At 48.1% G+C, this 22,097-nt stretch overlaps 10 protein-coding genes across 10 annotated transcripts; 6 read left to right on the top strand and 4 right to left on the bottom strand.

The window, feature by feature from the left end:
• Positions 1 to 570: 570 nt before the first annotated feature.
• Positions 571 to 3,273, top strand: N7511_009149 (uncharacterized protein; the record flags this gene model as incomplete). The annotated part of the gene is made up of 9 exons (XM_057131526.1): positions 571 to 774; positions 867 to 1,020; positions 1,077 to 1,278; positions 1,331 to 1,898; positions 1,950 to 1,988; positions 2,038 to 2,106; positions 2,167 to 2,426; positions 2,483 to 3,159; positions 3,233 to 3,273. The coding sequence occupies 9 exons, from the start codon at positions 571 to 573 to the stop codon at positions 3,271 to 3,273; spliced, it is 2,214 nt and encodes a 737-aa protein (XP_056979514.1).
• A 532-nt stretch (positions 3,274 to 3,805) lies between these two features.
• Positions 3,806 to 6,515, bottom strand: N7511_009150 (uncharacterized protein; the record flags this gene model as incomplete). The annotated part of the gene is made up of 5 exons (XM_057131527.1): positions 3,806 to 4,064; positions 4,128 to 4,277; positions 4,338 to 4,417; positions 4,470 to 6,338; positions 6,399 to 6,515. The coding sequence occupies 5 exons, from the start codon at positions 6,513 to 6,515 to the stop codon at positions 3,806 to 3,808; spliced, it is 2,475 nt and encodes an 824-aa protein (XP_056979515.1).
• Positions 6,516 to 6,795: 280 nt separating this feature from the next.
• spb1 (rRNA methyltransferase spb1) lies at positions 6,796 to 9,408 on the top strand (the record flags this gene model as incomplete). The annotated part of the gene is made up of 5 exons (XM_057131528.1): positions 6,796 to 6,813; positions 6,866 to 7,015; positions 7,070 to 7,123; positions 7,173 to 8,799; positions 8,855 to 9,408. 5 exons carry the CDS (start codon positions 6,796 to 6,798, stop codon positions 9,406 to 9,408), a joined length of 2,403 nt encoding a protein of 800 aa, XP_056979516.1.
• A 335-nt stretch (positions 9,409 to 9,743) lies between these two features.
• On the top strand, positions 9,744 to 11,323 carry dot1 (histone methyltransferase DOT1; the record flags this gene model as incomplete). Its single annotated transcript, XM_057131529.1, has 2 exons — positions 9,744 to 10,297; positions 10,360 to 11,323. 2 exons carry the CDS (start codon positions 9,744 to 9,746, stop codon positions 11,321 to 11,323), a joined length of 1,518 nt encoding a protein of 505 aa, XP_056979517.1.
• Positions 11,324 to 11,630: 307 nt separating this feature from the next.
• Positions 11,631 to 12,393, bottom strand: N7511_009153 (ATG16 family protein; the record flags this gene model as incomplete). Its single annotated transcript, XM_057131530.1, has 3 exons — positions 11,631 to 11,789; positions 11,868 to 12,247; positions 12,309 to 12,393. 3 exons carry the CDS (start codon positions 12,391 to 12,393, stop codon positions 11,631 to 11,633), a joined length of 624 nt encoding a protein of 207 aa, XP_056979518.1.
• Positions 12,394 to 12,607: 214 nt separating this feature from the next.
• Positions 12,608 to 13,599, top strand: rab7 (Rab family GTPase YPT7; the record flags this gene model as incomplete). The annotated part of the gene is made up of 6 exons (XM_057131531.1): positions 12,608 to 12,637; positions 12,726 to 12,779; positions 12,881 to 12,976; positions 13,036 to 13,215; positions 13,289 to 13,436; positions 13,490 to 13,599. The coding sequence occupies 6 exons, from the start codon at positions 12,608 to 12,610 to the stop codon at positions 13,597 to 13,599; spliced, it is 618 nt and encodes a 205-aa protein (XP_056979519.1).
• Positions 13,600 to 14,039: 440 nt separating this feature from the next.
• On the bottom strand, positions 14,040 to 14,288 carry N7511_009155 (uncharacterized protein; the record flags this gene model as incomplete). Its single annotated transcript, XM_057131532.1, has 1 exon — positions 14,040 to 14,288. The coding sequence occupies one exon, from the start codon at positions 14,286 to 14,288 to the stop codon at positions 14,040 to 14,042; it is 249 nt and encodes an 82-aa protein (XP_056979520.1).
• Positions 14,287 to 15,859, top strand: N7511_009156 (DMT family transporter; the record flags this gene model as incomplete). The annotated part of the gene is made up of 6 exons (XM_057131533.1): positions 14,287 to 14,409; positions 14,479 to 14,802; positions 14,858 to 14,863; positions 14,949 to 15,021; positions 15,083 to 15,498; positions 15,554 to 15,859. 6 exons carry the CDS (start codon positions 14,287 to 14,289, stop codon positions 15,857 to 15,859), a joined length of 1,248 nt encoding a protein of 415 aa, XP_056979521.1.
• Positions 15,860 to 17,713: 1,854 nt separating this feature from the next.
• Positions 17,714 to 19,355, bottom strand: N7511_009157 (NAD(P)/FAD-dependent oxidoreductase; the record flags this gene model as incomplete). The annotated part of the gene is made up of 7 exons (XM_057131534.1): positions 17,714 to 17,900; positions 17,969 to 18,277; positions 18,330 to 18,436; positions 18,491 to 18,647; positions 18,698 to 18,807; positions 18,863 to 19,018; positions 19,074 to 19,355. 7 exons carry the CDS (start codon positions 19,353 to 19,355, stop codon positions 17,714 to 17,716), a joined length of 1,308 nt encoding a protein of 435 aa, XP_056979522.1.
• Positions 19,356 to 19,829: 474 nt separating this feature from the next.
• Positions 19,830 to 21,788, top strand: N7511_009158 (uncharacterized protein; the record flags this gene model as incomplete). Its single annotated transcript, XM_057131535.1, has 10 exons — positions 19,830 to 20,019; positions 20,076 to 20,153; positions 20,215 to 20,339; positions 20,395 to 20,558; positions 20,614 to 20,697; positions 20,750 to 20,926; positions 20,982 to 21,065; positions 21,127 to 21,410; positions 21,494 to 21,596; positions 21,653 to 21,788. 10 exons carry the CDS (start codon positions 19,830 to 19,832, stop codon positions 21,786 to 21,788), a joined length of 1,425 nt encoding a protein of 474 aa, XP_056979523.1.
• Between the last annotated feature and the right edge of the window lie 309 nt (positions 21,789 to 22,097).

A 22,097-nucleotide genomic window follows, 5' to 3' on the forward strand; every position in this document is an offset into this window, starting at 1 on the left:
CATCCACCCATCAAAAAAGAAAATTGGATCGCTACATCATCGTACTCTAGCGCGCACGTGACCCGTAAAATTACATGGCTGGAGTGTGCCTAGCTCGTACGGCCTCGTACATTTTCGTACATTCTCGTACTTTGTTGTGCTTTTACTATGAGTAATCTTGGTACGGGGGTTACCACTCCCTTATCCCTTGACCACTGTACGCCGTGTAATTTCCGAAGAATCGAAGAAACACAAGGACATATTATTCCCACAATTCCACAATTCCACAATTCCACAAATTCCCTACATCGCTATCGATGTCCAAGAGCGGTATGCATGCGTTGACAAATCTCCAATTCGGGGTGGACTCTGCTTAGGTACAGAAAAGCAAATCCCGAAACCTCCACGGCTCGGGATTTGTGATGATCACCGCAAAACTCTCTATATCACTCTCCTTCAGACTCATCTTTGACTCTATTTTCGAATCTAATATTTGAGCCGCAAAATGCGCCTCAACTGAATGTCAATTGATGTATTCTTCGGAGACCCGTTTGAAGATTTCGGAGATTTTGGAGATCCATAGTTAGGACCATGGCCGACAGCTTCACCGAGTATAATGGGCACGCCTCCACGGCGCGGCCGGTTCGCAAGAAGTTCGCCAAACCGCCTGTGAAGGTAGCTTGTTTGACTTGGTGCGCAAATCCCGGACTCTTTTATTATGGGGTATCCCCGCTAATCTCTTCTAGTCGAGGGTCGAGAACACGATGTGGCGGCCAGATGCCCTCCTGTTCGAATGTACGTCTGATCCATGGGGTCTTTTTTAGGCTTTGTGTCTTGGGTTTGGTGTTGCTACTAGGGATTGGACTAATGGTTGATCTGCTTTCTAGTGTGTTACTAAAAATCTTCCATGCTCATATCTTCCAAGCAAGAGAGGCGGTCCACGAAAAAAGAAGGAAAAGACTTCCAACTCCCCCGAAAAAGAGCCTAGGCAGGATGATGCGCAATATGTCACTATGCCTTCGCCTCCGGAGTTTGAAGATGGTATGTGCTAACTCTGGAGAGATCCACGCTCTACCAAGTCACTAACGAGAGCTCAGTACCAGAGATGTTCAATCAAATCGATGACCTCTCCCTACCAGGAGCAGGGTTGCGACACCTTGATTTTCAATCTGAAATGCCATCTCTGTTCCAGGGTTTTTTCACCGGCGACGGGCAATCACATATGCAAGTGCCATCGATGCCGCCATCCATGACCAGCTCTCAATCCTTTGTAAGAACCTATGGAAGTGAGCCGGAGATGTTAGTCCTTCTTCTACGTCAGACTCGAAAATTTTCTTATACATGCCACCAGATTAAACGCCTACTACGATTTCATTCACAACTATTTCCCGATTCTACCACCACGAGTATCACCACCATGTCGAGATCGACCCTTGAACATCCCTGTTCCAGGCTCTACTACCTCTGAACCGACGATGATGTATCGGCCCCGATCACCATTAAGTCTTGCCATCTCTGCAATTCTGGCATTGATCCCGCATCCGAGTGACCTCGAACCATCGTCCACAACATCTGTTATTCAACGCCGAGCCTACGCGCACAGTTTCGCCCAGCTTGCAAATTCAACTATCGAGGCCGAGTGTGATCTCGACTTATCAGCAACGGATCCCGGTCAAGCATTATCTGCAACGAGGCCATTCGTTGGACGGGAACGGTTCCATTGTAGGACGCCTGTTGATCTTGAGAGTCTTCTTGCCTTGTTGATTCTTTCTGTTTATGAATATGCGCAACGGGGTAATCTGCTCAAGATGAGATATCGAGCTGGTCAGGCTTTGGCTATCGCTTTGGATAAGTCACTTCATGCGCAGATGGGGAATGATGAGTTCTCAGAGGCTAGACGGAGAGCTTGGTGGTTGACGGTTTGTTCTCCTGACTCTTGGGTCTTGAATAGTATCTGACTTATTTTGTAGTATTACTGTGTTATGCAAGGATCTATTGTGAGCACGACGGTGAGTACACTCAGTCTATTACTTGTGAATCTGAAGCTCATGAAAACAGATGCCTGCCATTGTCATTAATGATCCCCAGTTCACGACACCATACCCGTCGTTCTCATCTGATACCGAGGTACGTTTTCACAACTTGACTCTGGCCACAATTTGGATTTGCTGACTGTTATTCCTTCAGGGTTGGTCAATTCTGATACAGGCCCAACAAGTCTTAGTATCAGCGACTCAGTTCATCGGAGACCTCAACAAGTGCGTTTCCTCGCAGTCAGGCATGTACTATATGTTCGAACGCATGCAACAGCTAGACGCATGGACGACCTCTGTAATTACCCAAGCAGAGCTACTCCCAATTATGCCCCAATCCTCAGATTTTGGTGACCACAACGAATCCATCACAGCCCAAAGTATTCGCGCAATAGCCCGAATCAAATTAGCCAGGTAGATACTCACCCCGGCACCCTCCCAAAGAAACATCTGACCAACACCACTTCCAGCGCGCAAATCAAAACGCATCGCTTCCGAGCCTTCTCCGACATTCCAATATTCATAAAAAGACACTGCGACCTCACAGCCGCGAACGCAGTCGTAAACCCACCAACGGCCTCGGACAAACCAACTCACTCCAACATAGCGTCGGGAATAAACCACGTAACTTGCTCGTGCAGCAGTCTAGACACATTCCGACGAGCCGCCTCATCAGAATATATGACACCTTCCGACTCATCAACAACATCCTCCGAAATGCCCCCAGAACTCTCCAGCATGTCCAACCCCTATGTACCCCAATACTCGCAGTATCCCTTCGCCTCCGGCTTCCCCTACAGCACGCAACAATCCGCCAAAATATGCCTACAGGCGTCCCTCGTTATCTCGCGCATGTTCCAGAGTCTGCCTATCCCGCAGCCGCTTTCTGATAATCATATTCAGAGTCAGCAGCGGGGGTCTCTGCCGCGCACTATGCCTTCTTTCGCGTGTTGTCTTATGCAGAGTAGCTATGCTATGTTCATGATCTTCTATAAGGCTCGTGTGGCGAAGCAATTCGATGCTGATGGTGAACGAGGCGGGGACTCTACTGGTCAACTCATTGAGGAGTTGAGGCAAGGGTTGCAGAGGATTCTTGCTGCCGTCTCGAATTATTCGATTGCTTTCGAGGCGATGGATGGGATGAGAGGTGAGTTTATTCTGATTTCTTCTGATTTCTTCTGCTTTTTTGCTGATGTATCGGCTTGCTAATTTTCTCCTAGATGAAATCGAAGGTGCATATAAAACGGCGTTCCCTGCATGATCTGTTCGATCTCGTCTTGTCTTTTTCATCTCTCCTTTTTTCATTTTCATTTTTTTGGGTATATCCAAGCCTACTTTTTGCATATTCATGATCCCCTCCCTCTTACGACTTATATCTCCACTATTCTTTTCTTATATATCTGGACAGGGAAGGCTTCGGCGTTTGTGATATTGGCCACTTTTATTCCAGTCCGCAACTTGCATCGATAGTTATTCTATACGTACACGAAATCAGTTCCTATCATATATAAACATCGAAAGAAAGCAAATCTTAAAGAGGTACCGACAGCTTTCTACGGCCCGTCAATTATAGACCTCTGCATACCATAAGCTATCAAAAGCTTAAATTTTATATCGGCCGCGTTACCACCTACTAGTTCCTCTTTTCAAAATTTGCTGCTTTCTTATTTTTATACTTCCTAAACCGGATGTCTCCCGAGTACTAAAAAGAAAAGACATGTATTTCCATTCTAACAAAAAGCTAACCAGAAAATATCAACTGGATGATATCGATAGTGTGGCCGGTCACAAATCTACAGTTTAGACCGGATCCCCTCAAGTCGGAACTTGACGTCTTTCAAAACCTTACTCGAAGGTTTCCACTCATCAAATTGCCGAAGTAATTCCATCGTCTCCTCGTGTAGTTCGCGGCGCACGTATTCTTCTTCTAGAAGACCGCGCATAGCAAAGGGGAGGATGTATGGATTTGGGGTTATGGAGCCGCTGGCTCTTTTAATGCTTATTGTTGAATCTGGGACAGAGGATGTCTCTAGGGCGAATTCGATGGCCATGCTAGTTGGACGATCTCGTTAGTCACTAAACAAAGGTTATTTTGGGGGTCGGTGGGTTGCATACGAATACACAGCTTCGTCGTCGTATAGGCGTGAATGGCCTTCTCCGGTGTAGAGACTGCCCGCTAGTGGAGAGCTTAGCTCGCGAATTAAACCGTGGTCTGAAATACCCAAGTTTCGGAGTTTGAGGGCGAAACCAACTAGGTGGGAGAGGCTGTTATTCATGATTAGCATTTTGGTCAGGATTGAAAAGATGGAGGCGAGTGTTGCTTACAAACTTGGGGCATGGACGCGGCCATCTACGAACACGGCGCGATAAACATAAGGATGCGCTAGGGGTGAGAAGAGAGATGACTGGTAACCTGTCAGAATAAAGGTATATTATAGATGCTAGGAATAAACGTACCTCAAGGGAAACAAGTTGATCGTCAATACTGCCAATGTAAGAAATGCGGACACCAAAGTCGAGAGCACATTTGAGAGCTGCCTCGTACTCTTTCGAGACTTTGCTGAAAGGAAGTGCAAATTCGAAAAGTTCTCCAGCTGAGCCGCTGATCCAGCGTGATCTGTAATCGGGGAAGGGACCGAGGTTTACACCAGCCATGGCGCAAATCCCGACTCTTTTAGCGTCAAGGCAGCCAAACTGGATCAGTTTCGCAACCAGCATGATCGCCACAGGAACTCCCTGACTGTGGCAAGCAACCATGATGAAATCTGCTTTGCGAATTTCTTCCATCCAGTTCAGGAGCAACTTCCAAAGTAGATCTACCCGATCCGTGATGCGACCTTCTCCTTCCAAGGCGATTTTTTCAATATTGCAGGAATAGCCGTGGCTTTCTGTGTATTTGCGAATGGCATCTGCCGCCATATTGGAGAAACGAATTGACGTGCCTGTCGGTTGTCCGAGTACACTCCGAATAAAAGGAGCTGGGAAATATCCATGAACACCAATGGCCAGGGCGCGTTTGACATGCAGCGGGTCCTTTACTCTGCTGACATGTTTGAGCTCTGGTCCTTTTCCATAATGGAGGAATCGACCTAGGCTCTGCAAAATGGAAGGTGACTCCTCGAATGAGTATGTTTCTTCGAACCGTGGTAATACCTGATTAGGAAGGATTTTCTGTAATTGCTTTGAAGCAGTGGTATCGGCTGGTCGAGGCTCCACGGGTGGTGAGGGTATGGAAGTGATCTCCATTGCAGACACAGATCCATCTTTAGCACGTTTGTCTTTAGGGGGCTTGACTTTGATGCTGCCTTTTTGAGTGATCTTCACATTTGTTTCCGGCTCTGGCTCAAGCGAGGTTGGCTTGGACGGGGCTTGTGGTTCAATCGATGCTTCAACCGCTTCGCCTTGTTGCGGTTTATCCGAGTGTCCGTCCTTTGTCGGATCTTTGGACCAGAATGACCAGCCAGATGATTTCGTACTTCCAACCGGGTTCTGTGCTCCTTCAATAAGCTCTCTTGCCTCAGTCGGGGGATCCTTTGGTGTCATATCGATGTCGGCAGTCTCGGTGGTTTCAGGATTCTTTGCGGGAACAGTGGATTCTGAAACTGATGGCTCTTCCTGCTTGCTGGGCGCGTTAGAACCGTACCACATCTGAAGCCAGGATCGCTTCTGCGCCGCCGGTGTAACTTCTACAACATCCGCCGTCTGTTCAGGTTCAGTATCTGTTCGTTCCTCTCCAGCTGTGGTGTCCTTCACAGGAGATTGATCTTCTGTCCCTTCTGCCTCAGATTCGGCCGCAGCTTCTGTAGGCCCTGTCGGCTCTGTTGCAATCGCGACCCCAGGAGATGTACTGGGTTGACCATATATCCACGAGAGCCAGCTACCAGTATACTGTTCGGGAGCCTCTGCATGTCCTGCATGCAATGTGCTGGGATCGGGGTTAGGGGTAGCCTCCCGCTCCTTAGGGGGTTCCTCCGGCGGCTTAGTATCGTTTTCGCCGGACGCTTCTTTGTCAGGTGTCACTGTTCCTGAAGCACTGGGTTCTCCTGTAGTCTCGAGATTTAGAGTGGAAGCTGAACCATCGGATGCAATGTTGACGCGAGTTGTAGTAGCATCAGCGGGGAGAGATCTGGCTGAGGCACCCGTTTTTCTTGTAAGCTGAAGGGAAGGATGTCGAGTTTTAGCAGGAGTATCGAGGAAGGAGGTCGATGAGGCTGTGATGCTCGAAGCTACATTTCTCGCCGCCGAGATGCTCTCACGGGCAACCTCGGTAACTGGGGCTGCTTTGGAGACTCTGGCAACGGAAGACCAAGACCCAGGATACCAGCTCTATCATATTATCCATATTAGAGGGGTATCAAAATTCGGCCAGATAATCTCAATACGCACTGCATTATGCCCTCTCGACTGGGAGTCAGAACGATCTCGAACATCACTAGGCGCTGGAGTCGGCGAGTCCTCGCCGGAGGGGCTGGGCTTGACTCTCTTGCGAGATCCCTTCGTCATGGAGGTAGAGGTACAAACATCAGTAGAGCTATGCAATCAGTGAGCGAGCACGTTAACGCCACGAGAGAGTGCCTGAATGATATCACGTCACATGTTTGGCACCGCTTTTCGGCCTCAGGCCACAAACTGGTGAATCTGGAACCGGTCCGAAGGCGGTCAGTGATAAGTATTGCCATTTTTTTTTTCTCGGATCCTCGAAGGAAAGGTATACATTCGCTCTTTTCTTTAGTCATTCAACCCCGACGTTTTTCTGGTCTGAATAGATCAGTTCTCCGTCAAAATGGCGATTCAAAAGAAGGTCAGTCCTATTTTTCTCGACTCAGTTCGCTTCATGTACTGACTATCTACAGCATGGAAAAGGTCGTTTGGATAAGTGGTATCGGCTTGCCAAAGAGAAGGGTTACCGTGCCCGTGCTGCTTTCAAGTTGATTCAATTGAACCAGAAGTATGGTTTCCTTGAGAAGAGCAGAGTTTGTATCGATCTTTGCGCTGCGCCCGGTGTAAGTGCCATCAATCGTCCTCCATGAAAAGTTGCATATCTGACTTATCCGCAGTCTTGGTGTCAAGTCGCCGCAGAGTACATGCCCGCCCAGAGTCTGATTATCGGTGTCGATCTCTCTCCCTATCAAGCCAATTCCCCGAGCCATTACTTTCCAGAGCGATATCACAACGGAAAAGTGTCGCGCAACGATCAAGTCCCACATTAAACACTGGAAGGCAGATATCGTTCTTCACGATGGCGCTCCCAACGTCGGTGCTGCCTGGGTACAGGATGCTTTCTCCCAGGCCGAGCTGGTTCTGGAGTCCCTGAGACTGGCCACCGATTTCCTGGCCGAGGGCGGAAGCTTTGTCACCAAGGTCTTCCGTTCCAAGGATTACAACCCCCTGCTCTGGGTTTTCAAGCAGCTGTTCACTTCCGTCGAGGCCACCAAGCCTCCTTCATCCCGAAATGTCTCTGCCGAAATTTTCGTTGTCTGCCGCGGATACAAGGCCCCCAAGCGCATCGATCCCAAGTTCCTCGATCCTAAGCACGTCTTTGCTGAACTTTCTGCCCCTACTCCCAACTACGAGGCAAAGGTCTTCAACCCAGAAAAGAAGAAGCGTAAGCGTGAAGGTTATGAGGAAGGTGACTACACCCAGCACAAGGAGCTCCCTGTCACCGAGTTCATCAACACAACGGATCCCATCTCTATTTTGGGTGGTTACAACAAGCTCAGTTTCCAACAACCTCCCGGTGGAGATCTTGCTATGTCTACTTTGGAACGTCTGGAGGAGACCACGGAAGAAATTCGGACTTGCTGCGAGGATCTGAAGGTTCTCGGTAAGAAGGAATTCCGCAACTTGCTGAGATGGCGTATCAAGGTTCGCGAGAAGTTCGGTCTCGTTGTCAAGAAGAAGGCTCAGGAGGGAGAGGTGGAGGAAGTCGCTGAAGTCGCCCCCATGGACGAAGAGTTGGCCATTCAAGAGGATCTCATCCGTATGCGCGAGCAGGAGACTACCAAGGGCAAGAAACAGAGACGCAAGGAGAACGAGAAGAAGCGCAAGGAGATTGTTCGTTTGCAGATGAACATGACCACGCCTATGGAAATTGGTATGGAGCAGCCTGGAATGGGAGGTGAAGACGCAACTTTCTCTATTAAGCGTGTCGACCGCGAGGGTGCCAGAGACAAGGTTTTCAATGCTCGTGACCTTCAGCCTGAAAGTGAAAGCGAGGAGGAAGAAGAGGAAGATGAGGACACCGATGATGAAGGTGATCGTCTTGAGCGTGATCTTGATACCATGTATGAAAAATACCAAGAGCGCAAGGAGGACAAGGACTCAAAATTGCGTGCCAAGAAGAACCGCAAAGAATACGAGAAGGACGAGTGGGATGGATTCTCTGACGAGAACAAGGAAGAGGAGCAGGAACAGGAACAGGAAGACTCAGACTCAGACGAAGAGATGGTCGAGTCGAAGCCAGAACCCCGTCCTGAGAACCTCTCAAACAATGCTTCCTTGTTCTTTGATCAAGATATTTTCCAAGACCTAGGGGTTGAAGAAGACGACGAGGAAGAGGAGCAAGAAGAAGAACAGGAAGAGAAGCAAGAAGAGGACGAAAGCGATAACATTTTCGAAATGGACGATGACTCGGACGTGGAAGAGAAGGCTCCTGCGTCCAAGCAGAAGAACAAGAAAGACTCCAAGAAGAACGCCAAGAAGGACTCAGAATGGGAGGATGAGTCCGACCAGGGCGAGAGCGAGCCCGTTGACCTTGGAGATCCGAAGAACGCTAAAGGCCAGCTGGGTAAGTTGTCATCGATAAGCAAATCATTTGATTTCACCACTAACATTGTCTACAGATATCGACATTATTACTGCCGAGGCCATGGCTCTTGCCCAGGCAATGGCTACCGGTGAGAAGAAGTCGACCGACATCATCGACGATGGTTTCAACCGATTCTCTTTCCGTGACGTTGACGGTCTGCCTGAGTGGTTCATTGACGACGAGGGCCAGCACAGCAAGATGGTCCGTCCCACTACGAAGGCTGCTGCCGCCGCCATCAGAGAAAAGATGCGTGCCATCAACGCTCGTCCCATCAAGAAGGTCATGGAAGCTCAGGGCCGTAAGAAGTACAAGGCTGCTCAGCGATTGGAGAAGCTGCGCAAGAAGTCTGCAATTCTGGCAGACGACGAGGCTCTCAGCGAACGTGACAAGGCCGGTGCCATTGCCAAGATTATGAGCAAGGCTGGCAAGAAGAAGCCCAAGCAGGAGGTCAAGCTTGTTGTCGCCAAGGGAGCCAACCGTGGTATCTCTGGTCGTCCCAAGGGTGTCAAGGGCAAGTACAAGATTGTCGATGCCCGTATGAAGAAGGATATTCGTGCAGAGAAGAGATTGGCAAAGAAGAAGAAATAGAGGGTGTGTCTATAGTTGAATTCAGTTTACATAGCAAAAGTCAAATCATTGTGATACCCCAGGGTTCATGCTTCTCACTAAGCACGCTTTCCCTCCTTTCTGTCAGCAATATCCAAGACCGTGTAGATCAAGTCGAGTGCAGTCAAGTATAAGAAGTGAAGTGGTGTCAAGGTACGAGCTAGACCGCCAAGACACCCGGGGATCGCGTGGTTTCCCCGAGTGGCGCCTTAATCGATAAGCCTCTCATTTTCTTTCTTCTCCCACCCCTCTATCCTCACTCCTTTACATTCCCTCCCTTGCATTTTTTTACCTTGTTTATATTCTGCATATCCCTCATGGGATTTTTTGATCATCTTCAAAAAGGAGGGGCCGGAGCCTTCTCTCTGCAGCCCAAAAAAGCGCAAATTCGCAAAGTTGTACAGACTCGACCTGCTGCCCCTGCACCTACACGACCAGCAACACAGACCCCGGATTCTCGATCGCCCCGAGTCCCTTCCTCGTCAGAGCGGAGCCGAAAGGCGCAGACCCTGAAAGCCCGATCCGTTTCAAGCGATGCAGATGCACGCTCATCCAAACGAAGTACCCCCTCGCGCATTCGCAAGAGACCTACACCGGAACAACGGCTCTCGAGTGACGATGACGCGAGTGATAGTGATGCATCCTTTGAAGTGCGAAAGCGTGCAAGGACGAGCGCCAGTGCCGAGCCGGACCCGGAGCGGCGGCTTCGGTCAGTGAAGGCATTCTCGGACGAGGGATCTCGACCTTTTAAGATGGTGCATGCTGCAGACATCTCGGCCGAAAAGGCCGGAAAGTTCAAGCCGGCGTTTGGCGCTGAAGGCAAGCCGAAACAAATTCTTCTGCAATACCCCAGTGCTTCGCAGCAGGAGAGGTATGTGACTTCAACGAGCCCTTCAGTTCGAATGTACAGACATGCTGACTTTGATGTATTAGATTCGATTCGGTAGTTCCTCGAGACAATGACGAATTCCGGCCCATTGACGACATAGTACAGGTCATCGAGACCGTTTCCGACAATTACGTTCCAGCTGAAGAGGCGGACGAGTTCAACGACGAGACAACTGGTATCAAGCGAAGACTACGCCGGGCCCTCGCTGTCACATCGGAGACCCAATTCCGGGAGGCCGTTGATGATTACAACAAGGCGATTCGGCGACTGAGAGTCAACGGCAGTATTGCCAAGCATTTAGACACAACAGAACGCATCACTTTATCATGGGTGGAGCGAATCTTGACTCAAATTTACGCGCGTACGGTATCACCTCGGGTTGACTCGCTTCGACAATACGAGAACGGCACGGACAATGTCTATGGAGAGCTCCTCCCCCGCTTCATCAGCACGATTTTCAAGGAAACTAAGCTCAAGTCAGGCCAAGTGTTTGTTGACCTTGGATCTGGTGTGGGCAATGTCGTCCTTCAAGCGGCTCTTGAAATAGGGTGCGAGAGCTGGGGCTGTGAGATGATGTCAAACGCTTGTGATTTGGCAGAGTTGCAGCAATCCGAGTTCAAAGCGCGATGCCGTCTTTGGGGAATTTTGCCAGGCAAGACACATCTTGTGCGGGGCGATTTTCTAGAGCAAGAGAGCATTATCAGCGTCTTGAAGCGAGCTGATGTTGTGCTTATCAACAACCAAGCGTTCACACCTCAACTGAACAACGAACTCATTAACCACTTTTTGGATATGAAGGAAGGCTGCAAGATCGTGTCACTCAAGTCATTCGTCCCAGCAGGCCACAAGATCCAATCTCGCAACCTCAACTCTCCTATCAATCTCCTTCAGGTTCAGCAGAAGAATTATTGGTCGAACAACGTTAGCTGGACCGACGTTGGCGGTACATATTTCATTGCCACCAAGGATAGTTCTCGACTCAAGTCTTTCATGGACAGCACATTATAAATAGCGATGGCATGGTCGGTCACTTTGAATTGGCAAGTACATTGTTTTTGGCATACTGTACAGTACATGTCTATGGATATACCTTTTTTTCGTTTTTGTTGGTCTCATGTATGATATCTTACCTTCGAATGTATAGACTTCAATTACAATTGACATCTCAGTCACGTAGATAATTTCACGATTCCACATCTTAAGCAAACGCTATGCAATCTACCTGGTCCAGCCAAGTCAAAAGCACCGTTCTTCATGTATAGTTCGCCACGAGGGACGTCCGATTATCCTGTCGCTCACCAAGTGCATAAAACAATTAAGAAAATTTCGACGCCTTATTCATGGCGTCAGCTTCTTGGCCCATTCTCGCCATCCAACGATCAACCAGATCCTGATTTTCCTTTTGAAGGCGAGTTGACCGATCCTCAGACATGTTGAGTTGAAGATTCAAGGTTGCCATCTCATCTTGGAAATCCTGACGAGGCAGACCACATTAGTATATGCATCACTCGAGGTCTTAGATGACTTTGATCATAATGGAAGAACTACTCACCTCTAAAAGCTTGGCTTTCCCTTTCAGTTCGGCATCTCTGTCTTTCAAACGAAGCTGTATGTGCACCTTCTCGCTTTCTAAACTGCTGATGCGTCTATCATCCAACTTGGCTTTCTTTTGGAGCTTCTCTAACTCTGTGTTCGCTCGGTTCAAGCGGTCTTGTAAGTCATAGCGGGATCGCTGTGCCTCAGACAGCTCAGCACGAGCTGTATTGAGAAGATCAGTCGGGGTGGAGGCTGATTCAGCAGCCTGTAATTTTTTAGATGGTACTAGCAGTGGAGCTGGAATGCTTTGAGAATCGCTCTGTCTAGGGGTTGAGCTGGCGCTCGTAGCAGCAGCTACAGCGTGCAGGTTGCTGGTGCGATCTGCAAGCCGAGTATCTAGATCAGTCAGAGGTGATGTCAGTTGAAATCACTTGTCAAAACCACTCGGAAGACAAACAGGCATCGTAGAGAGAAGCATTAGCTTTCTCTCTCTGATCTCGAACTGTCAGGGCAGCCAAGTACTCATCTCTCCAGTGGGCCATGAGTATGTGATGGGAGTGGAGTGATGAGATGCGGTGCTATCGTTATCAATTGTCCACCGCCCGATCGACCGCCCGTCATCGAATTCGGCTGCAACCCAACTCCAACTCTCCTCACTTTTCCCCCCAGCAGAGATTAATACGTCTTTGCTCGATATTGGAACTTTCCCCTGCTTTTTGACTGTTCTCTGACTGGTCTCTTGGCCGATCCTTTGCCATGGCATCACGAAAGAAGGTCCTCCTGAAGGTACAGCTTCCCGCAACTACCCCATGTGCCGGTCCTTAAATTCAATGAAATCGAAATATCTTACTGACTTGGCGCTTTTGTGTTACAGGTTATCATCCTCGGAGACAGCGGTGTCGGAAAGACAAGTTTGATGAACCAATATGTCCGTTCAGCCTCGCCCCCCTCCCCCAACGCTCGGCAGCTGTGCCGTAGTCGGTCGCCAATTCCTATTAGTGCTAACATACAATTTTCTGGGATGAATAGGTCAACAAGAAGTTCAGCGGAAGCTACAAGGCTACTATCGGAGCCGATTTTCTGACCAAGGAAGTTCTCGTCGATGACCGGCTCGTCACAATGCAGGTGAGGCTTGGAGACACCCCGATCGCCACATGGGGACTATTACTGACGGGGGGTACTAGATTTGGGACACTGCAGGTCAAGAACGATTCCAGTCACTGGGTGTCGCCTTCTACCGAGGAGCTGACTGCTGCGTCCTTGTCTACGACGTGAACAACTCCAAGAGTTTCGAGGCACTGGATAGTTGGCGGGACGAGTTCCTGATCCAAGCCAGCCCCAGAGATCCCGAGAGCTTCCCATTTGTAAGTTGACATTCTTGCATTCTGCCTTGCGAGGCAAGAATGATATGGCTGGTTCTATGCTAATCATGTGCAGGTGGTCATCGGCAACAAAATCGATGTGGAGGAGAACAAGCGCATGATCTCCTCAAAACGGGCTATGACGTTCTGCCAGTCCAAGGGTAACATCCCTTACTTCGAGACTAGTGCCAAGGAAGCTGTCAACGTGGAACAGGCGTTCGAGGGTAAGTGGACAACCCAGCCCATAAGTGATTTAGTTCATACTAACTATGTCAAGTCATCGCACGCAGTGCTCTCGCCCAGGAAGAGGCCGAGGAGTTCAGTGGTGAGTTCAGTGACCCGATCAACATTCACCTGGACAACGATCGCGATGGCTGTGCCTGTTGATATACCCTTCCCATTCTCTTGATGTTCCAGCGACCCTTTTCTTTTGTGTTTCTGTACTGTCGTCACATTGGTCTCCGGTTTTCTGTCTGTAGAGGAAACTATGGATTTACTTTTGGAAGTTGCCTTTCCCCAGCTTGTAGATATTTCAAGGCTCCAGAGTTTCAAGAAACTTGCCTCCTCAGTCTATTGAATACTTGGCTTCTGAATTTCACTAGGTGTTCAAGTTCTTCTCAGACCTTTGTGGTCTAGATAGTCAACCCGAGCCATGCGACAAAGTGCCTGAAATGGATCAAAATAGTATAGAATTCAAACCAAAGCATATATTCAATATCGCGTGGTAGCCTCGAAAAGTGATCTTTATAACGCGTTTGATATTTCAGAGTACTGTGCTGTATGCCTGAGAACGCGGTGGATGTTCCTGGCATTTTGCCCCAGGACCCTTATCGGAAAGGCTTGGCGTCAACCCCCGTCTTCGCTCTCGGCAGGTCCCTGGTCACGTTCGTTCTGCTCCAGATCACTCGATGCGCCGATGCTCGTGTGCCGCCTGACTCCTGATAGACATCACAAGACGCAGTCCTAGCAATTGCGACATCGGCGGTACCGGCGACACCCATCCCGACATCCAAAACATCGTGACAGCGCAGCACAATCTTCACTGCTTCACCCGCCCAACGAACCACTTCGAACATGGCGCCTGTCACCTCAGATGGCCCTGGTGCACGGGTATTCGGGATACCGCGGCGGACACTGGGAATAATCCTGCTGTTGGTAGTCGTTGTCCTGTGGACAACGTCGAATTTCCTCGGAAGCGTATGCGCACCCCAATCTCGAACCAAAATGTTGCGAACAGTAGACTGACTTGATATTGACCGACCTCAGACGATTTTCGCCGATAGAACATATCCGAAACCATTCTTCGTGACTTATACAAATACCTCTATGTTCATGCTGCCCCTCTTTATAATCCTCATCCGACGGACATGGGGTCTCTGGCGGCAAGGCAGACTTTCGCAGATTACCTCGTTCAAGAGCTTGCTGCGACACTTGGACTCGCATGACCCCAAGGCTGAGGAGGAGAGTATACTGCGTGGCGACTCGGACGAGGAAGGTGCGCAGCTGAGACGTCCTAGTCACGATGCTTCGAATGCCAAGTTAGGATTAAAGGCTACGGCTAAATTGAGCGTTCAATTTTGTATGCTTTGGGTAAGACTTTGAACACTGCATGTCAATATGTGATCCGGTTGCTAACTTGTTATAGTTTGTTGTATGTTGCACACCCTATGTTTTGGTTGATGCTGTATGAGCTGGGTTCGGACAGGACTGGGCTAACCCGTGAATTTCGGTTATAGGCGAACTACTTTGCTATGGCGTGTCTTCAGTTCACGACCGTAGGCAGCACAACTATCTTGACTTCTACAAGTGGTAAGAATATTTATCTTGAACATTCTCAGCGTGCTTATGGATCATACTTACACGCTTCCAGGTGTTTGGACTCTGATTTTCGGTGCTGTGATTGGTGTTGAGAAATTCACTGCTCGCAAATTCTTGGGTGTCATTGCTTCATTGATCGGCATTATCCTGATTTCGCGCGTAGACCTCACCAAGGACGACGCAGGCGCAGCCACAGACGGCAGTGAGGGTTCATTCCCACACAAATCATCTGGAGAAATTGCCCTGGGTGACGCCATGGCTGCTTTCAGTGCCATCATGTATGGCCTTTACACCATCGTGATGAAGAAGCAAGTTGGTGACGAGTCCAAGGTAGACATGTCACTATTCTTCGGACTAGTAGGATTCTTCAACGTTGTCCTTCTTTGGCCTGGTTTCTTCATTTTCCACTGGACTGGAATGGAGCCTTTTGCCTTCCCAGAGACGAGCCGAGTCTGGACGATTATTCTGGTATGTTTCTAACCTCCCGTGTCATTCACTTCCACCGACCTAATTTGAATCTTAGTCCAATTCCCTTGCGTCTTTCATCTCGGACATTTTCTGGGCATATGCCATGCTTCTGACCACACCGCTCATCGTGACTGTCGGTCTCAGTCTGACCATCCCGCTTTCTTTGGTTGGACAGATCGTCCTACAGGGACAATATGCCGGTGCGCTATACTGGGTCGGAGCGGCTATAGTTTTCCTGTCATTTTTGGTTGTCAATCATGAGAGCAAGACGCAGGATGATCTTGCTAATTCCACTGGAGCAGGCGGGCCCTCTTCCGGTGAATACAACAGCATCCCTGTCGAGGAAGAGGAGATGCGTTAACGGCGGCATGTAAAACATTTGTCTTTCTGTCTCGTTCGTTGCCTGTTTTTATAACGGCTTTGCCATATTACTTTCTGTTTTCCCATATCTTGCTATCTGGTTCCTTGAGGGTCTTTTTTCGGCTTTTCTATCTAGAGTGGAATAGATTTCACAATACTCTTTATAGTATTAGTGTCATAGAGAAAAGTACGCGCGGAGCGCGGCCTACCACCTGTCCACGGGGTGCCGCTTTTTGAAAAAACGATCCAGTAGTGGAGGTACTATAAAGAGGAGGATTTGACGACTATGAGTTTATCGTATTTCAAACCGACTACTTTGACGAACAACACTGGTACTATACATAATGGGCGTCCAATTGCTAATATCAAGAAAGAAATGACATGACTATAATAGATCTGGTCGCGTCATGGTGTATGGCAAGACTATGCGGTCGAGTCATACGGAAGTTGTTCTCGCGCTTCAAATGTAGCCCGACTTTGCGCGATACCAAGGTTGGATCTCTGCTGTTTCTAGATCTGGGCGGTTTCCTCTCTTTCACCATGGTGTTACGGGGCTTTTTTGATACTGCTTTTCTATAAGAATTGACTGGGTCCCATGATGAAAATGCATCTCATTCACATTCCTATATACTATAAGGAGTATCTAACCTCTCAAGCAATGAATGCCAACACCATTGCCCTTTCTAGTAGAAAACCGGGGCCTTCCAGTCTGGGGCTTGAGCGAGCCTCTAAATATGAATTGATCAAGTCATCACTAACAGGTGTTGCTCTATTGTACTTAGTGATATGAGATATCAAATATAATAACCAGAGGCATTTACGCAAGTGTATGAAAAAAGCCACTTTAAAGTATTTTCGTACGTTGTGCGCCGAGGGGAGGTTTGTTACGTATTCGGGAATGTGCAGCTAGATAGGCACTCAATGCCACCACTCTTCTCTATGGATGTTTCTAAAAAGGAATCGCCGCATACGTGTCCAGCACGAAAAGAGAATATTGCAGATCCAAACAGTCTAAACAGTCTCAGATTATCATTCTCTGTGGCGGAGAGAGCATCATATCTCCTTAGGAATATAGAGAGACGAATCCTGTCAACGTCGATGATGTAGTATGTGCATGAGAGTAACACAAAAAACCACGCCCAGACCACTGGTCCAAATATAAATACATATTCTGCCTCCCTTTTGTCTCTTTCAGATTTCCTCTAATTATACTCGCTTCTATCAGAACATCCATCAATAACCCGAACTTCTGATTTGAGCTCAACGCTCAAGCCGTGAAACAATGAATGGAAGAAAGGTATGTGTATATAAATGATTGTCTGATATCAAATCTAGTCCTTCTACTAATGCAATCTCAAGAGAATATCTTATACCATCAAGGAGGACCAAGATTATGAAATGAAATCCACCAGATGCAAAGAGTGCGTTGAAAATCACCAGGGAGCTCCCTTTGATTAACGGGAATAATTAGGATCGTGAATAAAGATACTGGAGCTGAGAGTTGGACCTCCACTGATTCATTTCCTCCGATTTGGGTTCCTCCGTGAGTACAGGCCTACTTTTTGAAGTCTTCTCTAATGTGTGCTAGATTCCTCACTATGGAGGCAATAGAAAGGCTCAAGGCGCTGAATGGTATTGTAGTGAACGAGTTGAAGTAAACTCAAAGATTCAGAAGACTTCCGACACAGAGAGCTAGTAGAACCATAGTTTTGACCGTTCAGAAATGATATTTCAGTTTTTTTAAGATATGTTGCCAGAGGCCTGCATCTTTCTGGCCTCGTCGCTCTTCTTCTTATGATGTGAGGTTATTATACAACAGTAGAAAATTGCAAATGCTAGCCCACACCAAGCTACATCAGATTCTAGCATCATGTTTCCATCCCGGCATATCAGCAAGATCCTTTGCAGGTGCACCACGTATGGACTTAAGCGCATCACCACCGGGTCTCCATCTCCAAGCATAAGTCATTTCCTCCGATAAAGATCCTTCAATCAACTCCACAACATGCTTCCCAATATTTGGCAATACCTTGAAGGAATGGCTGTTACACAAGTCAGCAAGATTCTCACTTGTGGCAAGGCATTGTTCTCAATCTCCCACTTTACTTACCCACTGTCACCCGTAGCCAAGATAAAGTTCTTCCACTTGGGATGTTCACAAATCAAAAGATTAGCATCGGCAGTATCCGTGCACCAGCACATAGCCCGATTGAAAAGCTCTTTATCCTTGAACTGGGGCAAGAACCTGGCGATCGCTTTTCGAATGGTCTCCTCAGATGCGTCGGGGTATGTATCTGTAGGATGCTTGGCGTGTGATCGAGGAACGGAGATCTTCTTGGGAGAAGTAGCACCGTAGGGCTGGTGTTGCTTGAAGCGAGAGAAGCCGGGGAACTCATCGCAGACTTTGATCACTCCATACCTGTTGATGGGAACTTAGTATGTTAAATTGGAGTCGAGCTTGGGGTACTGACTCGTTGGGCTCGAAGAAGAATCCATATTCCCCATCATATACTACAGGTGCGTTCTTATGTTGGGCTGCTTCCTCGGGTGTGAGCTGGATGTGGGCGTAGACCCATGCCTGGGATGAATTTTAGTATGAAGTTGGGCTTGTTGCACTCGGTTTGCAGCTTACCTTGGAAACACACTGATCTTCTAGATCCACCAATGTCGAGCTCCATGCACCAGCAGCGAGAACAACCTTGTCGGCGTAGTATTTAGTTCCGTCGATGGTTTCAACGCCAATGCATGTCGTTTCATCTGCGAACAAAGGCTGCTTGAAGGTTCCAGCACTAGAATGAATCAGTAACAATTGATCACTCGAACCTGTTGAGCTTCATACCCGCCAAATCCGAAATTGACCCTTTGGTCTTTAAGAAAATGACCTATAGCATTGATGGCCTTGGCTGCAGCAAGCCAGCCTCCATCGCTGCAGAACAAGCCTTGCCACCCCTGCCCGAAAATTGGTCAGCTACTATTAATATAGTGTCAGCTCGTAAAACGGTACCTTGACTTGTTCCGGCGTGAAGAATGGTGCCTTTTCCATGATTTCATCTTCGTTTAGCCAAGTATTTGTCTTCTCAAGCCCAATATTGACATCAATGAGAGACTGGAGAGTCTTTTGAAGACCCTCAATTCCCTCTCTTGACGAAGAACAATCAATCTGACTTCGTGTCAGTAGTGAAGGGAATTGAGAAGCAATTAATAAAATGACTCACCATTCCAACCTTGTGAAAGAAAGGTTTAAACAACTCATCGTTCGTCCACATGTCAAGAGCCTCTAACGAAAGCTGCAAGTCAGGCTTATTGCGCAATCGAATGCCCATGATCTTATTCAGATCATGGCCTGCCGATTGGGGGGACGGAATTGGATATACATCCAACACGGTAATGTTCGAAGGGATATAACCGGAGCGTATGAGGTGAAGGGCAGTTGACGATCCAATTGTGCCACCACCCCCGACGACAATAATCTTTGTGTTTGCTCGCGAAGAATTCATGCTGTAATTTGACTTTGGGCGAATGGGGGGATGAAAGGGGGAAAGCTACCGGGTGAGGTATAAGGGGACCACGAATACAAGTGATAAAGCCAAGTGATAACGCTATGTAGAACCGTACGATCCGATATCTTGACTCAGAGAATCCCTTTCACATCGCAAGTGGAGCAATAATTGGTGCGAATTCTTACCGGATGTTGCGAAGCGGAGGCTAGCGTATTCGGTCGTTTGGACCTTCCATAGCCCCGCGAAATCGAGAACGCGGGGGACAGAGTCAACTTATCAGAACAGTAGAGAGACAATAACACAGGATAGAGATAAGCTTAGCGTGGACCTTCCATCGACTGACCAGTGAATCAGGGAAAATGAGGAGAGAGGAGATCATAGCAGATAAGCGTCTGTAAATAGGTATAAATAACCCAATGCGACCCATATCTACAGTAGCTTGCCCAAGTTGTGCAGTGATATCAAGCTATTATGGCTAATTCCAAGGCTATAATCCCTAATGAGTCCCTTCCCTCGGACACCGATGTCGGAGATGTCGACATGGTGCAATATAGAGCGACCGTCCCACGATGGAAACGAGTATGGCAACATAGTTTGACGCAGATGATGCTGTTGAGCATGCAGGCGTTTTGTGGGCCTGCTATGTCTGATGCAATCACTGGTGGGTGCCGGACACCAACTCAGTCCCATAGAGTCTGCCCTAATTGATCATTCTAGGCCTGGGTGGTGGTGGTCTTGCCACTCCGCATATATCAAACATTGCAACCGCCATTACATACGGTCTGCTTGCAATTGGTGGGTACAATGTAGAAAACCTAGCAGGAAAAGGCGCAGTGTACTAACATGACTCACTCAGTTTGCTTCTTTGGCGGCCCTTTGGTCAACAAGATCGGGGTGAAATGGGCCCTTGTGCTTGGGTCCATGTCATTCCCCATTGAGGGATCTTCATACTACTGCAATAGCAAATTTGGAAATCAATGGGTGCGTCCTTCAACCTGGTCAATGTCGACGGTTTCTGACCTAACATATCTCCCAGTATCTCATTTTCAGCGGCGCTACCAGTGGGATTGGAACTGCCTGTTGGTATGTTGCTGAAGCTGGAGCAATCATGACTCTGGCGCCATCTCGATCTCGGGGAAAGTATCTGGCCCTGTGGATTGTCTCGCGTAACCTTGGCCAGTTGGTTGGGGGTGCCATCAAGTGAGTCCTTTTATCCTCCCAGACATGATGATGTGGCTCACAATGATACTTCAAGCCTCTCAAAGAATCATGAAAAAGGCGTTGATGGCGGAGTGTCTCCAGATACATATCTCGCCTTTGTGATCATTGAATCATTAGCGTATGTCGATTTGAACCGAGAACAAGACGAAAGCTATGCTAATATCATTCAGCCTTCCATTTGCACTGTTAATTGCCCCCTTTGAACGCGTCGTCCGATCAGACGGGACGAGAATCGTCACTGCCGAGACTCTTTCCACCAAGCAGGAATTGAAGCGAATTTCGAAGACAATGACCTCAAAACTCATTCTTCTCTCTGCCCTCTGGGCTCTATGGTCATTTTTCTACTCGTACAAAACATCCGCATCCAGCGACTGGGAAGAAACCGACTAACATCACTGACAGAGGCACATGGTCCACCTACCTGGGAACCTATTTCTCTGTACGCTCGCGCGCCCTCTCATCTCTGATCTCTCCATTCTTCTGCATGTAAGTCATATATCCCCCGAGCCAATTGATCGTGCAACAATATCTAACACAAATCCACTAGAATCGGCTGCTTCGGCCTAGGCTTCATCCTGGACATGAAAAGCCTCAGCCAGCGCCGCCGCGCCCAAATAGGCCTCTACATCGTGGTTATCCTAAATGTCGGCGTATACATCTGGTCCATTATTATGCAGACCAAATTCGAGCGCCATGACCCCGGCCATATCGATTGGGAGGACGGGCTGTACGCCTCGTCGTTCTTGCCTTACTTCTTCATCCAAACGACTGGTCCTTTGTCGCAGTCTTATATGTACTGGCTTATATCTTCCTTTGCGACTGATGCCCAGGGTGAGTCTTTCTGTCCCGTTTTCTCCGTGGATGAGGCTCGGGTCTTGTGTTGCTGGAGGCTGATTTGATGGTTTTCATATTAGAAAATGTCCGGAATGGAGCTGCGTTTAGGTGTATCGAGGCTATTGGTCAGGCCATTGCCTATGGGATGAATACTCAGACCACGACTGACCCTCTTGTTGGATTGTATGTCTTTCACTCTATATCATTGTGGGAGAAAGTGACTTGGCTGACTTTTTTAGCTGTGTGACTTTTGCTTTACTTGGTTTTGCTTTGGTTCCTATGATCATGCTGGTGAATACTACCCCTGATCGTATTCCTGCTGATGTTGTTGCGGAGCAGCAGGATGCGGCCTTGGAAAAGAGGGTTGATGTATAGTCCGGCTGAGTGCAATATTCGAGGCCTGTTGCTTGGTTTGCATCAAACCCATACGAAGTCTGTATCACAGGTCCTGTGCAAGTTACTTTAATCGCCATCCTATTCCTAGTTTGATTATTGAAATGGCTGTAAAATGGATCAATTCCGGTTCCTAATTTTGAGTCAAGGCGAGACACTATGGTTTCATTTTGTTTCATTTTCAAATCAATTGTAATCGTGGTTCCAAATTAATCAATATACTGGAGACAACATGGTACAGCAGACTAAGTGTTCCACGTAAATAAATATGTTGATATAGAAATCAAAGAC

The sequence above is a fragment of the Penicillium nucicola genome (assembly GCF_028828085.1).
Source record: "Penicillium nucicola strain IBT 29836 chromosome Unknown utg000010l, whole genome shotgun sequence".
Taxonomy (NCBI): Eukaryota; Fungi; Ascomycota; class Eurotiomycetes; order Eurotiales; family Aspergillaceae; genus Penicillium; species Penicillium nucicola.